This window comes from Trichosurus vulpecula, chromosome 1 (assembly GCF_011100635.1).
Source record: "Trichosurus vulpecula isolate mTriVul1 chromosome 1, mTriVul1.pri, whole genome shotgun sequence".
NCBI classification, from domain to species: domain Eukaryota; kingdom Metazoa; phylum Chordata; class Mammalia; order Diprotodontia; family Phalangeridae; genus Trichosurus; species Trichosurus vulpecula.
Genome location: NC_050573.1, coordinates 37,345,304 through 37,358,129, shown reverse-complemented (window position 1 = coordinate 37,358,129; position 12,826 = coordinate 37,345,304). Strand labels below are relative to the sequence as shown.

Below are 12,826 nucleotides of genomic sequence, written 5' to 3'. Positions count from 1 at the left end.
GCATCAGGCTTGGAGTCTGGAAGACCTGGGTTCAAATCCTACCTCAGACGTGTATTGGCCATGGTCACTTCCATGCTCAGGACTTCCAGACCATTGTCTAGGACTCATTTGCAGATGAGTTGCCAACCTGCATGTGTGCAGGGTGTTTCCATACCTAGAAGTTCCCTGCCCATTGAAATCAAATGTAGGATCACGGATACAGAGTAGGAAGAGACCTTGGAGGCAACCTAACCCAGCCCTTCATTTTATGGATGTGTAAACGGAGACTCAGAGAGGAAATGAACCCCCACCCCTAACCGAGAAAGCAAGTTGCTGGGGTGACGGCATAGTAGAAAGAATATTGGCTCAGAGGCAGAGGCCCTGGGTTCAAATCCTGCCTTGTGCTTACTAAATACCTTTGTGGCCTTGGGAAAGTCATTTAACCCTCCAGGCCTCAGTTTCCTCACCTGTCAAATGAAGAGGATAGACCAGATGTCATGTGAGGTCTCTTATTACTTTATATCTTTGATCCTATAATATTTGGCAATAATAGCCAGCATTTATGTAGCGTTTCAGGTTTATAAAGCACTTTATGTACACTCTCTCACTGATATAACTCAAGAGAGCAGCTTCCAGGACACGGCAGTTGACCACTAAGCATTTATTGATTACTGTGTGCCACACCGGGGGGGAGGGGGAAACCTATGGCCTTGAGGCTGCATGTAGCCTTCTAGGTCCTCAAGTGCGGCCTTTTGACTGAATCCAAACTTTAGAGAACAAATCCGCACGGATGGATTGGCGTGGGATCAGGGGGTGATGACTGAGGCTCGGATGAGACGAGGCCAGCGTCCTTGCCTGCCTAAGATACTCCCATCCTTGGGAATCCCCAGTAGCAAAGACAAACCGGGCTGTATTCAGTGTGACATTTGGCACTCCGTGTGTTTCCCCCTCTTCTGTCTGATCCTTTGATTCAAGGCCTGCCTCCTGCCGCTTACCAGCTGTTGGCATTTGCCTCTGAGCCCTGCATTTCCTCGTCTGTAAAATGCGGACAATACCCCTCTTACTACCTGAGACGCAGGATCATTTGGAGAGAAAAGTTGCTTAGCAATCTGCGCAATGCTGCAGAAATGTGGGTGGTTACTCCCCAAGATGTGATCCAATGCCTAGTGAGCCGGGTGCACTGAGCACTAGAGACACAGACCCATAAATGAAACCCAAGCCCTGTCCTCAAGGATTTCCATGATACATACGTATACTGCTTTGTAAACAGAGAGGGGAAATCAGGGAACGCCTACTAGGAGGGAGGGCATTTGAGCCGGCCCTTGAAGGCTTCTGAGTGGTAGAGGTGAAGAGTTTATTCCAGGCATGAGGGGGATGGCGTCTGCAAATGCTTGGAGGTGGGGGATTTGGTGTTGAGTTCAGGAAATCGCTGATGGTCCAGTGGGCTGGTGGGAGTAAGGGAAGGGCAGAGTCCTCTGAATACCTGATTCTTACCATTAATTTTCTGGATTTGCCGTGCAAACTGAGCTCTTGGGTGCTGGAAGAAGGGGCTGGAGGGAGCTGTGCATAAGCTTACCCACAGGGCTGCCTGGCCCCTGCTAGAGAAGGACTGGAGTGAAGCGGGTAGAGAGCCAGCATGGGAGTCAGGCCTGCCTGTGTGACCCTGGACAGGGCTCCCCCATCAACTGTCGATGACTCAAAGTTGTAGAACTTGATACGCTGTCTGTAAAGCACTTACCACGGTGCCTGGCTCATAGTGGGTGCTTAATTCTCACTCTTTTCCCTTCCCCAGATCGGTTGCTGACCTATATTGGTAGAGGGAATTTCCTCACTGGGAGTTCACAGGATCTTAGAGAACATAGAGGTTATGAGTCCAACTCTTTCATTTTAAGATTAGGAAACTAAGGCAGACACAGGTTAAGTGACTTTCACAGAGTCACACAACTAGTAAAGTGTCTGAGGTGGGATTTGAACCCAGGTCTTCCCAATTCCAAGTCCAGGGCCTTGTCCGCTATATAAAGTTGTATCTCATCTTATACTGGTGAAATTGCGTATCTGGACTGTAGAAAAAAAGTGCCCTCTGTCCTGAGATGACAAGCATGACAGAGACCACTTGTTGACTGGTTCAAATGCCCTTCTACCCTGCTCACTGTGGGAAGGCTGGGCCTGTCTGACCATCCCCCTTTCCTGGCAGGAGAAACATTCCTTCCCTACTACACCGGCCGGGCCATCGATGGCATTGTCATCCAGAAGAGCATGGACCAGTTCTCCACAGCCGTGGTCATCATGTGCCTCCTTGCTCTTGGCAGGTAGCTGACTCCCCACCCCACTTCCCAGAGCCTGTGGTCTTCTCATTTGTAGAATTCGATCCCTTTGATGGGTTCTCTGTTGCCCTAACCTGGTGTCAGATGGAGGGAACCTGCTTTATGATCTAACCTGCAACTTTAAAGTGGGTCCTTTCTGGATGAGGGAGAGAGATGGGAAGGGGCTGTGGGAGATAGGGGAGGAACAGAATCAGTTAATGAGATTTTCCTGGTATGGGATTAAATCTACCACAGCTCGGGGCTCAGACCAGGGGTTCTGAACCTGGGTTCCATGAACTTGTTTTTAAAAAATACTTTAATAACTGTATTTCTTGACTTTCTTTTTTTAAACCTATGTATTTAAAACTCTTATTCTGAGAAAGGGCCCATAGACTTCCTCAGACTGACAGAGAGGTCCAGGACTCCAAAACGGTTAAGAATCCCTAGCTTAGACCCTAGTTTCTAAAAATGGCCACTTTCTGGTAAGTCCTACTGAAGTCTTTAGTAGTGGCTTGTTAAGGTCTAGGCAGAAACAGTTCCCAGCTTAGGATACTTGTGTCCACAGTCTTTGGCCTAGCATGGGGCTGGACCCATCCATAGGGTCTGCTGTTGTAGGTTCTAGGCCATACTCATTCTGTCCTCTGTTGGAAGTAGCCAAATATGCCTTGTCCTAAGGGACTGAAGGAAGAACGGGTGGAGGTGTGTGTGACCTGTGCCCACCTTTGGTGCCACAGTCAGAGCAGGCTGGCCTGGTTCCCCACATTGAGCTAGGCCTGCTTTCGTGTTTTGTGGAAGAGGAATTTGCTTCTCCCTTTTTCCACCATCCTCAGTCTCTCCATCCTCACATCCTCCCCCTTTGCTTGGATTTTTTGGGGACAGAACAAGAAAGCTATGAAATTTCCTATGAAACAATAGTCTTGAGCCCTGGCTTTGGAGCCAGAGGCCCCGGGTTCAAAGCCTAGCTCTGCTTCTTCCCACTGGCAGGCCACTTCTCTTTGGGCAGGCCACTTCTGTCTGGGCCTCAGTTTTTATATTTGTAAACATGAGTACTTCAGACCAAATAGCCTCTGTCCGAGGTCCCTTTAGACTCCATAACTCTGATCTCGTGATCCCTCCAGCTTCCCATAGGTCTTTCCCAAACCATGGAACCCTGGACTTCAAGTCAGAGGACTCAAGTTCCAGCCCCAGCCCTGCCTCTCATTGCCTGCGTGATCTGGGGCAGATCATTCCCTTCTCACCTATAAAATGAGCAGTTTGGACTGGGGATCTCCAAGATCCCTCTGTGACTGTGACTTACGTGGCAGACTAGGAAACTCAATTAGAGAGTTTCTTAGGGGAGGTGGGCAACCCAAGAAAGTTAAGAAGGCTGGAGGGAGTGCCAAGTTTGGGGAAGACAGTGCCCAGGCCTCCTTGGCCCTAGGGGGTCTCCCAGCCCTGCCTGTGGGGAGTGGGGTGGGAGAACACTAGCCTGGCCCACTCCCCTGTGTCATCGGGGTTTGCTGAAACTCGGTGCTGGTTGGACATTTTTCCTTTAACATCTCTCATCTGCAATTAGCTCATTTGCCGCAGGTCTTCGGGGCGGCATTTTTACACTCGTCTTTGCCAGACTCAACATCCGCCTCCGTAACTGCCTCTTCCGCTCCCTGGTGTCACAGGAGACGAGCTTCTTTGATGAGAACCGGACAGGTTGGTGCCACCAGGGCCCTTGATTCATTTTTTGGGCCCAGAGCCTGTCTGGAGTGCCAAGGACACACTAGTCACACAACCAATATTTATATAATGAATGAGTGAATGAAGGGGGTGTGTGTGAAGGAATGAGGAAGCCTGAAGGAAGGAAGGAATAAGGACTGAAGAAATGAATGAATGGGGAGGACTGAAGGAATGAATGAATGAAGAGGACTGAGGGAATGAATGAATGAGGATTGAAGGAATGTATGAGGAGGACTGAGGGAATGAATGAGGAGGACTGAAGAAATGAATGAATGAGGAATGAAGGAATTAATGAGTGATCAGGAATGAATGAGTAAATAAGTAAAAATGGAGGCGTGGATGAAGAAAGGACCCTTCCCCTTGGGTCTGTCTCTAGGCCCTGTTCTTGGCTATACCCAGCCTTGTCCTTCTTGGCTCCCTAGGATGAGGGATGTAAGAGAAGCAAGCCGAGCCAGTGGGTCTGTTCTGTCCTGGCCACTGTCTGTCCTTAGAGGTCTGGCCTGCGTTCTGAGGTTTTTGGTCACAACCTTAGGCCTGAGTTAGGGTAACGTTGGGCTTCCGGCCACACCTCTGTGTGGTCATCCTTGGGGACCAGGGCCAGGCCAGGATGTTGGGCTCCTCCCCACACTGCTCGAGGAGTGTGCAGAGACCACAGTGGGTAGGATGTGTCCAGCAAGGGGTGGAGGAGCACTCCCAGTAAAACAGGCTTTGTCCTCAAGAACTGGAGCCCGAGACATCTCTGCTTGTCCTGAGAGGGCAGCAGTTCAGGCAGAAGAAACAGGCAGGAAAGTAAGGAATACTTTCCCTGGGGAGGGCTGGCTAGTGCAGTATCTGACCTCCCCTTCCAAGTCTTGGACAGGAAGCATTTGCAGTGACAGAAGTGGTACCTGGTGGGAAGGTGCAAGGCTCAGCCGAGGGGTCGCCTGGGTGAGTTCTTAACCTGGGGCTCAGGAGCAGGTTTTTAAAAATACCTCAATAAACTGTATTTCAGTATAATTGCTTTCCTTTGTAATCCTGTGTATTTTATTTTATGCATTAAAAATATGATAATGAGCAGGGCTCCATGGGCTTCCCCAGACTTCCTGAGGCATCCAGGGCACAAAGAAGGTTAAGAATCCCTGCCGTAGAGGGCAGTGGAGCATTTCTCTAGTTCCCAAGGCGGGTGAGGGAGTGTCTCTGCCCTGCGCAGTGGCCTGGCCTTCTCTCACTGCATTTGGCCATTTCTGGGAAGGATGAACTGATGGTCCCCACCTCAATGACAGCAGTCAGCCCCTTGGAGGGGCATGAGATAGGAGAGAAGTTGGGAAAGAGAACCTGGCAGTTCTTAGCAGATGTTCTCAACTCCTCAGGACAAGGACACAGGCAGCACTTGAGGGTACAAGGCAGCCAGGGGGAAATGATGCTTGTGTAAAACAAGCAGTCTGTGTCTGTCTCCCTTTTGCCCTGGGCAGGTGGGTGCTCTAGCTCCTAAAGATCAGCCCTTGAGGGCAGGGATGATTTTATTCTGGTCCTGGCATCTCCAGCACCCGGCACATAGTAGGTGCTTCGTAAGTGCTTTCATCGTCTCGTAAGGCAGTGGGGAAGCCTGCTGTGCCATGGGGAGGGACATCCCCACCCAGGGCCTTCCTAGACCAAGGAGACGGGGGTGGGCGAGACAGAGTCTGGCTGAGGAAACCCCTTAGTGTCCCCTCCCCTCCCTTTCCCACTGTCCCTCTCACTTGGCCGCCGTGCAGAGCTGAGCTGCCTGTGTTCCAGGGGACCTCATCTCCCGCTTAACCTCGGACACCACCATGGTCAGCGATCTCGTCTCCCAGAACATCAACATCTTTCTCCGAAACACAGTCAAGGTCACCGGTGTCGTTGTCTTCATGTTCAGCCTCTCGTGGCAGCTCTCCCTGGTCACCTTCATGGGCTTCCCCATCATCATGATGGTGTCAGATATCTACGGCAAGTACTACAAGGTAGGCCCCAGGACCCCGGGAGGGTGGCAGGGCCCTGGCCCTGGCCTTGAGCTCTCCAGGTGCCGGGCTCCCACCCGTCTCCCAGAGTTCCATGGGATGAGGTCCTGATGGCCGCTCCAGCCCTGGGGCCCCCAGATGCAGGGAACCTCCCATGCTCCTTGTGTCCCCAGGGGAGCTGGCTGTAGGCCTGCTAGAACCTGGGTCCTCCAACAAGTTGGAAGTCCAGTCTTGTGTCGATGTGGCATCTTCTAGCTGGGTGTCCACACAGCAGAACATGTCCCTTGGGGACAGGAACTTTGTTTCACTTTGGCTCTGTGGCATGTGTATGTGGGGGGCAGCATGTATGTGCATCTGTTAAGGACCTACCTTGTGCTAGGCCCCGGGGATAACTGAAACGCCCCCTTCTCTCAAGGTGCTCACATTCCAGCGCAGGAAACAATGTGCGTCTGTGTATGACTATATATAAAATGAATATATACAAAGTAGTCAACACAGAGGAAAGCTGAACGTAGAAGATGGTCCAAGAGGTCAGGGACTGTATGAGGGAGGGCACTTCAGGCCTGTGGCACAGCCAGTGCAAAGGCTTGGCGAGGGGAGGGCATGTCATGCATGAGAGCAGGAAGAGGTTGGTTTGGCCAAATCACAGAGTATGGGATGAGGAGGAAGAGACAGTGAGGCTGCAGAGATAGGTTGGGGCCAGGCTATCAGGGGCTTCACAGGACCAAGCAGACAAGTTTGTATTTTATACAAGAACTTCTGGCGTCGATTGAGTAGGAGAGAAACACAGTCACATCTGTAGTGAAGAATTGTTTTGACAGCGAGTGCAGCTGGCCTGGAGTGGGGAGAGACTTGGGGCGGCCAGATGGGTCAGGAAGAGAATGGGAGAGCAGGGAGCTCACATACAATATAATAGCTTCCATTTTCTCAGCAAAAATAAAGCAGGGTCCTCAGCTGAGAGAGAGAAGGGGGGAGAGAGAGACAGAGACAGAGGGAAAGAGAGGGCAGGGAGGGAGAGAGAGTGTGTGATAGAGAGAGGGAAGGAGAGGGGAGTTTGAGGAAGGCAGAGAAGGTTTGGAATTGATTCCGGGAAGGGTGAGATGGGGGATCAATCCAGGAGGAATAAAAGGAGGGATCTGCAAGGAGACTTTCTCCTGTGCCCTCAGCAGGTGACCCTGAATGAGCAGAGAGAGGAGGAGGAGAAAGAGAAGGAGGGTGGAAGTGAGTGAGGGCCGAGGTTTGTGGGGATGAGCAGTGACCAGGGGCAGTGAAGGATCTGTGAACAGGGTCAGTGCCGAACTGAGGCAGGAGGGGGAGGAGCCTGAGAAAGTAGTGAGTGGGGGAAGGGCAAAGAACAGGTGTAGGAGCGGGGAGGCCCAGGGAGACGTGGAGGTCACGGTCAGATAGGGGCATGCCAGAGTTTGTAATTATGGAAGTGGAACAGGTGTGGGTAGCGGTGAGCTGTGAGTGTGTGCCCAACCCCGTGGGAAGGTCCTGAGATTGAAGGAGGCTGAAGACTAGGAGGTGAGGCGTGGCAACATGAATGTTGAAGCCCCCTGGTATAAGGGAAGTGGGTGGGGAGGAGAGGAAGCTGGGGAGCCAGGGAACCCCTTGGGGAAGAAGGGCAAGTGAGCGGGGACGGGGAGCCACCATATGGAGGTTGCTGGGGAAAGATGAGGAAAGGCTGCTGAGGATCGAGATGCAGCAAAGCCTGGCAGTGACAGCAGCGGGAAGCAGTGTAGAGCCTCCCCCCCCGCCCCCCCACAGGCTTCCGGGGAGAGGAGGGCATCGCCTGGCCATCGTGGAGGGAGCCGGTCTCAGGGCCAGTAAAGGGCAGGATGCAAAGGCATTTGTTCACTATGGAACAGTAATTGCAGAGGGCACAATGGAAGAAGTGGGCTGGGTTATGGAGGGCGGGAATGAAAGAACAGGAGGTGGGAGTTAGCCATAGTTTGTATCTTTGGGCCAGGCATCTATTAATACTAATATGGGGTGGAGAGAGCCGCTGGAAGAGCAATAGGTGTAGAGGGGAGAGGCCTCAGTCTCCTGGAAGTTTGGTGCAGAGAACATCAGGCTGGGCCTGGGTCCAGGTTCAGCCTCGGCCACTGGTTACAGCTGCCACTCCTCTTTCAGGGTGTCTGGAGGAGGGGACGTGGAGGGTCGTGGGCTGGAGGTGCCCCCGGGTGGCCAAGAAGTGGTTGGACTCTGTTTGGGTTTGGCTGTCACCTGTGACTGCTCTAATCTATCCATCCATCTGTTTCTTTCTCTCTCTCTCTCTCTCTCTCTCTCTCTCTCTCTATTTCTATTTGGTTCTATTTAGTTCAAACCCATGACTTCATCTGCATAGGACTCCTTTGTAACTTAAAACTTGAGAGAGTTGTCTGGGGGTGGCTAGGACTTTCCTAGGCTCACACAGCAGGCATGTGCCATGGCAAGGCTTCAGCTTAGGCCTGCCCTCTCCTTCACCAGGCCACCTTGCATAAGAGTTCCCTGGAAATTCCCACTAGAATGTAAACTCTTTGCAAGTAGAGATTATTTACTTCTTTGCCTCTGTATCATCAGTGCCCTTAAAAAAGGCTTGTTGATTGATTGATTGGATTGGGGACTAAGGAGGAGCCTTAGTGATGTCTAGGCAGCCCCTGGCCTGTGCCTCAAGGTGTGTACCTGGGGCCTTTCTTCCCCATCCCTCCCCAGCCACTGCCTCTTGTGGAAGTCAGGACAGCGGTAGTTGTGTGCCAAGCTGGTCAGCCCTGGCCTCCCTTCCATTCCTCCCCACCCCCCTTTTCCTGAAGTGAATCAGTCCCCTAAAAACAGATCCTGCTGTGTTTCCCCAGTTCTACCCTGGAGGCCCCTGCCTGGCCCCCTGGGTCACATGGGTGCCTTTTCCTGGCCAAATGGAAACACTGTATGTGGTTGTGTGTGCCTGTGGGTGGGGCTCACCTGGCAGTTCACCCCATCCCCATCCAGCCAAACTCAGCAGGTCCCAGAACAGCCTTTAGGGTCATAGCTCTGGAGCTGGGAGGGACCGCAGAGGTCATCTAGGCCAACTCCCTTATTTTATAGGTGAGGAAACCAAGGTCACACAAAGGGAAGTGACTTGCCCAAGGTCACACACACACAGTAACAGGACCCAGGTCCTCAGAGTTCAAATCAACTCTCTTACACTCTTTCCACCAAATCACATTGTGGTTCCTTAGGCCCATCCAGCAATCGATCAACAAGCATTTATTGAACACCTACTAAGCGCCAGGCATGGTGCTAGGCTCTTCAAGGTGCTATCGAGGGTGATAGCGCAGTGTGCTCACAGTGTGACTACAGAATATTTGTAAAGTACATACAGTGTAGGCCTCCTCTGGGGCACACACTGTGGCTGAGGCTAAATGGCCAGGGGGGAGACCGTCCCAGGCCTCGGGATAGCCGTGCTTGGGCAGAGGCAGGAGATGAGCAGCTGGGAGGTTGGTAGGCCCGGGAGGTAAAGGTGCCATAAGGCTGGAATGGTAGTCTGGAGCCAGATTGTGAAGGACTTCAGGCAAAACCGAGGAGCGTGAATCTGATCCTAGAGGCAGTGGGGAGCCACAGGGAGGTGAGGGGCTTGAGCAGGAGATGGGCAGAGCTGTGCTTCTGTGACATTGGCAGCGGTGTGAAGGGCTGGCTAGAGAGAGGGGTGACCTGGAGCAGGGGGACTGATGAGAAGGTCAAGTCAGTGGACTAAGGGATCAGTGATGAGGATCCTGCTAGACGAGAGAAGGGAGCTGGTGTCGAGAGATATGGGGAAGATAGAATGGCTGAGGTGTGGCTGCTGACTGGCCGTGGAAGCAGGGGGAGACGGGGGAGGCAGGAGGAGGCAGGGGAGGTAGGGGAGGCAGGGGGAGATGGGGAAGGCTGGGGAGGCAAAGGGAGGCAGGGGAAGAGCGAGACTGACTCCAAGATGTTGAACCTGGGTGACTGGAAAGGTGGGGATGCCCTGGATGGAACCAAGAAAGTCAGCAGCAGGGGTGGGTTTGGGCAAGAAGAGTGAAGGAGGTATGTGGGGGCCTTGGAGACCACCAGTGGGAAATGGCCAGGAGACACATGGTGCCGTAGGACTGGAGCTCAGGAGAGAGGAGAACTGGAGGCGGAGAGACACACATAGAGAGACAGAGATGACGAGAGAGACAAAGGAGAGAAATACCAAGAAAGACAGATGGAGAGAGAGAGAGAGAAGAGAGATGCTGAGAGAGAAACAAGAGAGAGAGAGAGACACTGAGAGGCAGAGGAGAAAGAGAGAAGAGAGACACTGAGAGAGAGAGGAGAAAGACCGATGGAGAGGATTGCTACAGACAGGCAGAAAGACCACAGAAGTTGTACGGAGGACCAGGCCCTGGGTGCGTCTGTGATACATGGCTAACAGCCTGTATCTTCACCTCGAAGCAGAGTGGTCTCTAGATGGGAGCCCTGGGCAGGGGCTATGGAGCACAGGATAGGAGGTCTGAGTGAGTGGAGCAGGGATACTGGAGCATCCAGGGCCCATGGACCCAAACCTGGCCTTCCAGTTTGGGTGTGTGCTGTTAGGAGGAGGATCTTTCGAGGGCTAATGATTCTTTCACCACTCAATAACATTCCATGCCAGAACAACTTAATGACGGCCACCTCCACAAGGCACACTCCCTGCACCTACCATTAGGTAAGGCAGGTGACTTAGCCTTGACTCACATCCTCCCAGAGCTCTCTCTGTTGCCTTTTGGTCACTGACTGCCTGATCTAGGGTGATGAAGGTGCGACATCTGTCCCGTGGGGGTTCCCTCGGGGCTCTGATTCTCTCATAACAGTCGAGTTTATCCAGCACCTTAAGGTCTGCAAAGCATTTTATGTCAATGGTAGATCAGCTGACCTCTCTTGAACCTGATGGGGATATAACCATAGTTCCTCCCTCAGAGGTTTGTTATGAGGCTTAAAAGAGATGATGATATATGTAGAGGACTTTTCAGACCTCAAATTGTGATATAAATTGGTCTCTTCCTCCTCTTCTCTCCTCCTCTTCTCCTTTTCTTTCTCCCCTCTCCCTCCTTCTCTCATCCCTCTCCTCTCTTCTCCCTTCTCTTCCTCCCTCACCACAAGCCTAGACAGGGAAGTGACTTACTCAGGATCACACGTTGTCAGAGGCAGACAATCCAAACCTAGGTCTTTGCTGAGTGTAAAGTTAAGATTCTCCCCTGTGCTTCCCATTGGGAGGTAACTAAGTGGCCAAATACTGAGCACCTAGGTGGCACCTACTAAATAACACTAAAGTTGAAGCTTAAATAGGGCACTGAGGTGGCACAGTGGATAGAGCGCTGGACCTGGGGTCTGGAGGATCTCAGTGCAAATGTGGCCTCAGACACTTACCAGCAGTGTGACCCTGGGCAAGTCACTTAACCCTGTTTGACTCAGTTTCTTCATCTGTAAAATGAGCCGGAGAGGAAATGACAAACCACTCTAGTATCTCTGCCAAGAAAACCCCAAGTGGGGTCATCAAGAGTCAGACACACCTGGGAGACAGTCGAACACCACCATAAAGTAGCAGAGTGGATAGAATTGGACTTGGGGTCAGGAAGATGTGGGTTTGAATCCTGCCTCAGACATTCATCAGCTGTGTGACCTTGGGCAAAACCTTTAGCTTTTCTTAGCCTCAGTTTCCTCCTCTGAAAAGTGGGGCTATCCATAGCAGCTCCCTCCCAGGGCTTCGGTGGGGATGGATCTGAGCACTTTGTGACCCTCCTCAGCTCTTTTGACAGCCCACTGCCTCTGAAGCCTCCCAGGATGCTGGGGTGCCATGTCACTGGAACAGGACTCAGAGGAAGGTGTTGGGGCACCTCATGCCTGCCTCCCTTCCCCTTTTCTCCCAACTCAACTTATCCCCGTGAGGCAGCATTGACATGAGGGTTTGGTGGATCACAGAAGGAGGGTCTTAAGATCAAGCAGTCAGTCAGCAACTAGATGCCCACTGTGTGCCAAGTTAGTGTGCCAGCTTGGGACTCAGGAAGGCCTGGGTTCAAGTGCTGCTTTTGACATCCATTGGCTCCCTTCTGAACAAGACATAACTTCTTGGTAACCCTGTGCCTTCTGCCCTGGGAGAGGATGTTTCCACACTGGGAATTGGCTGAAACAGGGAAATCGTAGATCCAGTCCTCCCTTGTTCCCCCTCGCCGGAGTGGCCTTCCTGGGTTTGGCACTGAAGCCAGAAAAGGCGTTGTTCCCTGTCTTTAAAGAGCTTGGAGATCCCTTATTCCAATATGTGTGTGTGTGTGAGAGAGAGAGAGAGTATGAGAGTGTATGACTGTGGATGTGAGTGTGTGTGAGTGTAAGCATGTGAGAGTGTGTGTGTGTATGTGTGAGAGAGTGAGAGTGTGTGACTGTGTGAATGTGTGTGTGAGTTGTGTAAGAGTGTATCAGAGTGTGTGTGTGTGTGTGTGTGTGTGTGTGTGTGTGTGATGGATCTGCTAGGGAGACTACTGAAGCCTACAGGTCCCTTCTTAGAATCACATTTTCAGACTGGCCACTAGGTGCAGAGAGTGCTGGCCTTAGAGTTCAAATTCTGTCTCAGACACTTCTTAGCTATGTGACCCTGGGTGAGTCACTTCAACAGCCTGCCTCGGTTTCCTCATCCGTAAAGTGGAGATACTAATAGCGCCTCCCTCCGAGGGTTGTTGTGAGGATCAAATGAGCTCGTATTTGTAGAGCAATGCCTCGACCTTAAAGCCCCATAGAAATACTCGCTGTTAGTATTATTTATTAAATGCATAAAATAAAATTCACAGGATTACAAGTTATATTGAAATACTTTTACCAAAATATCTAAAAATCACACCAGGTTCAAACTCTTGGCCTAGAGCAGCACCTTTGTTCTTTCCCAGAGAG

At 51.8% G+C, this 12,826-nt stretch overlaps 1 protein-coding gene across 2 annotated transcripts in view; it reads left to right on the top strand.

The window, feature by feature from the left end:
- Positions 1-12,826, top strand: part of ABCB9 (ATP binding cassette subfamily B member 9) — a 47,293-nt gene that overhangs the window by 16,498 nt on the left and 17,969 nt on the right. Inside the window, exons 3-5 of one of the 2 annotated variants that reach the window (XM_036745756.1) lie at positions 2,174-2,288; positions 3,838-3,968; positions 5,748-5,953. In XM_036745756.1, the coding sequence (XP_036601651.1) occupies positions 2,174-2,288; positions 3,838-3,968; positions 5,748-5,953 (452 nt within the window). The remainder of the gene's footprint in view (positions 1-2,173; positions 2,289-3,837; positions 3,969-5,747; positions 5,954-12,826) is intronic. The other variant, XM_036745764.1, reaches the window with a different exon arrangement.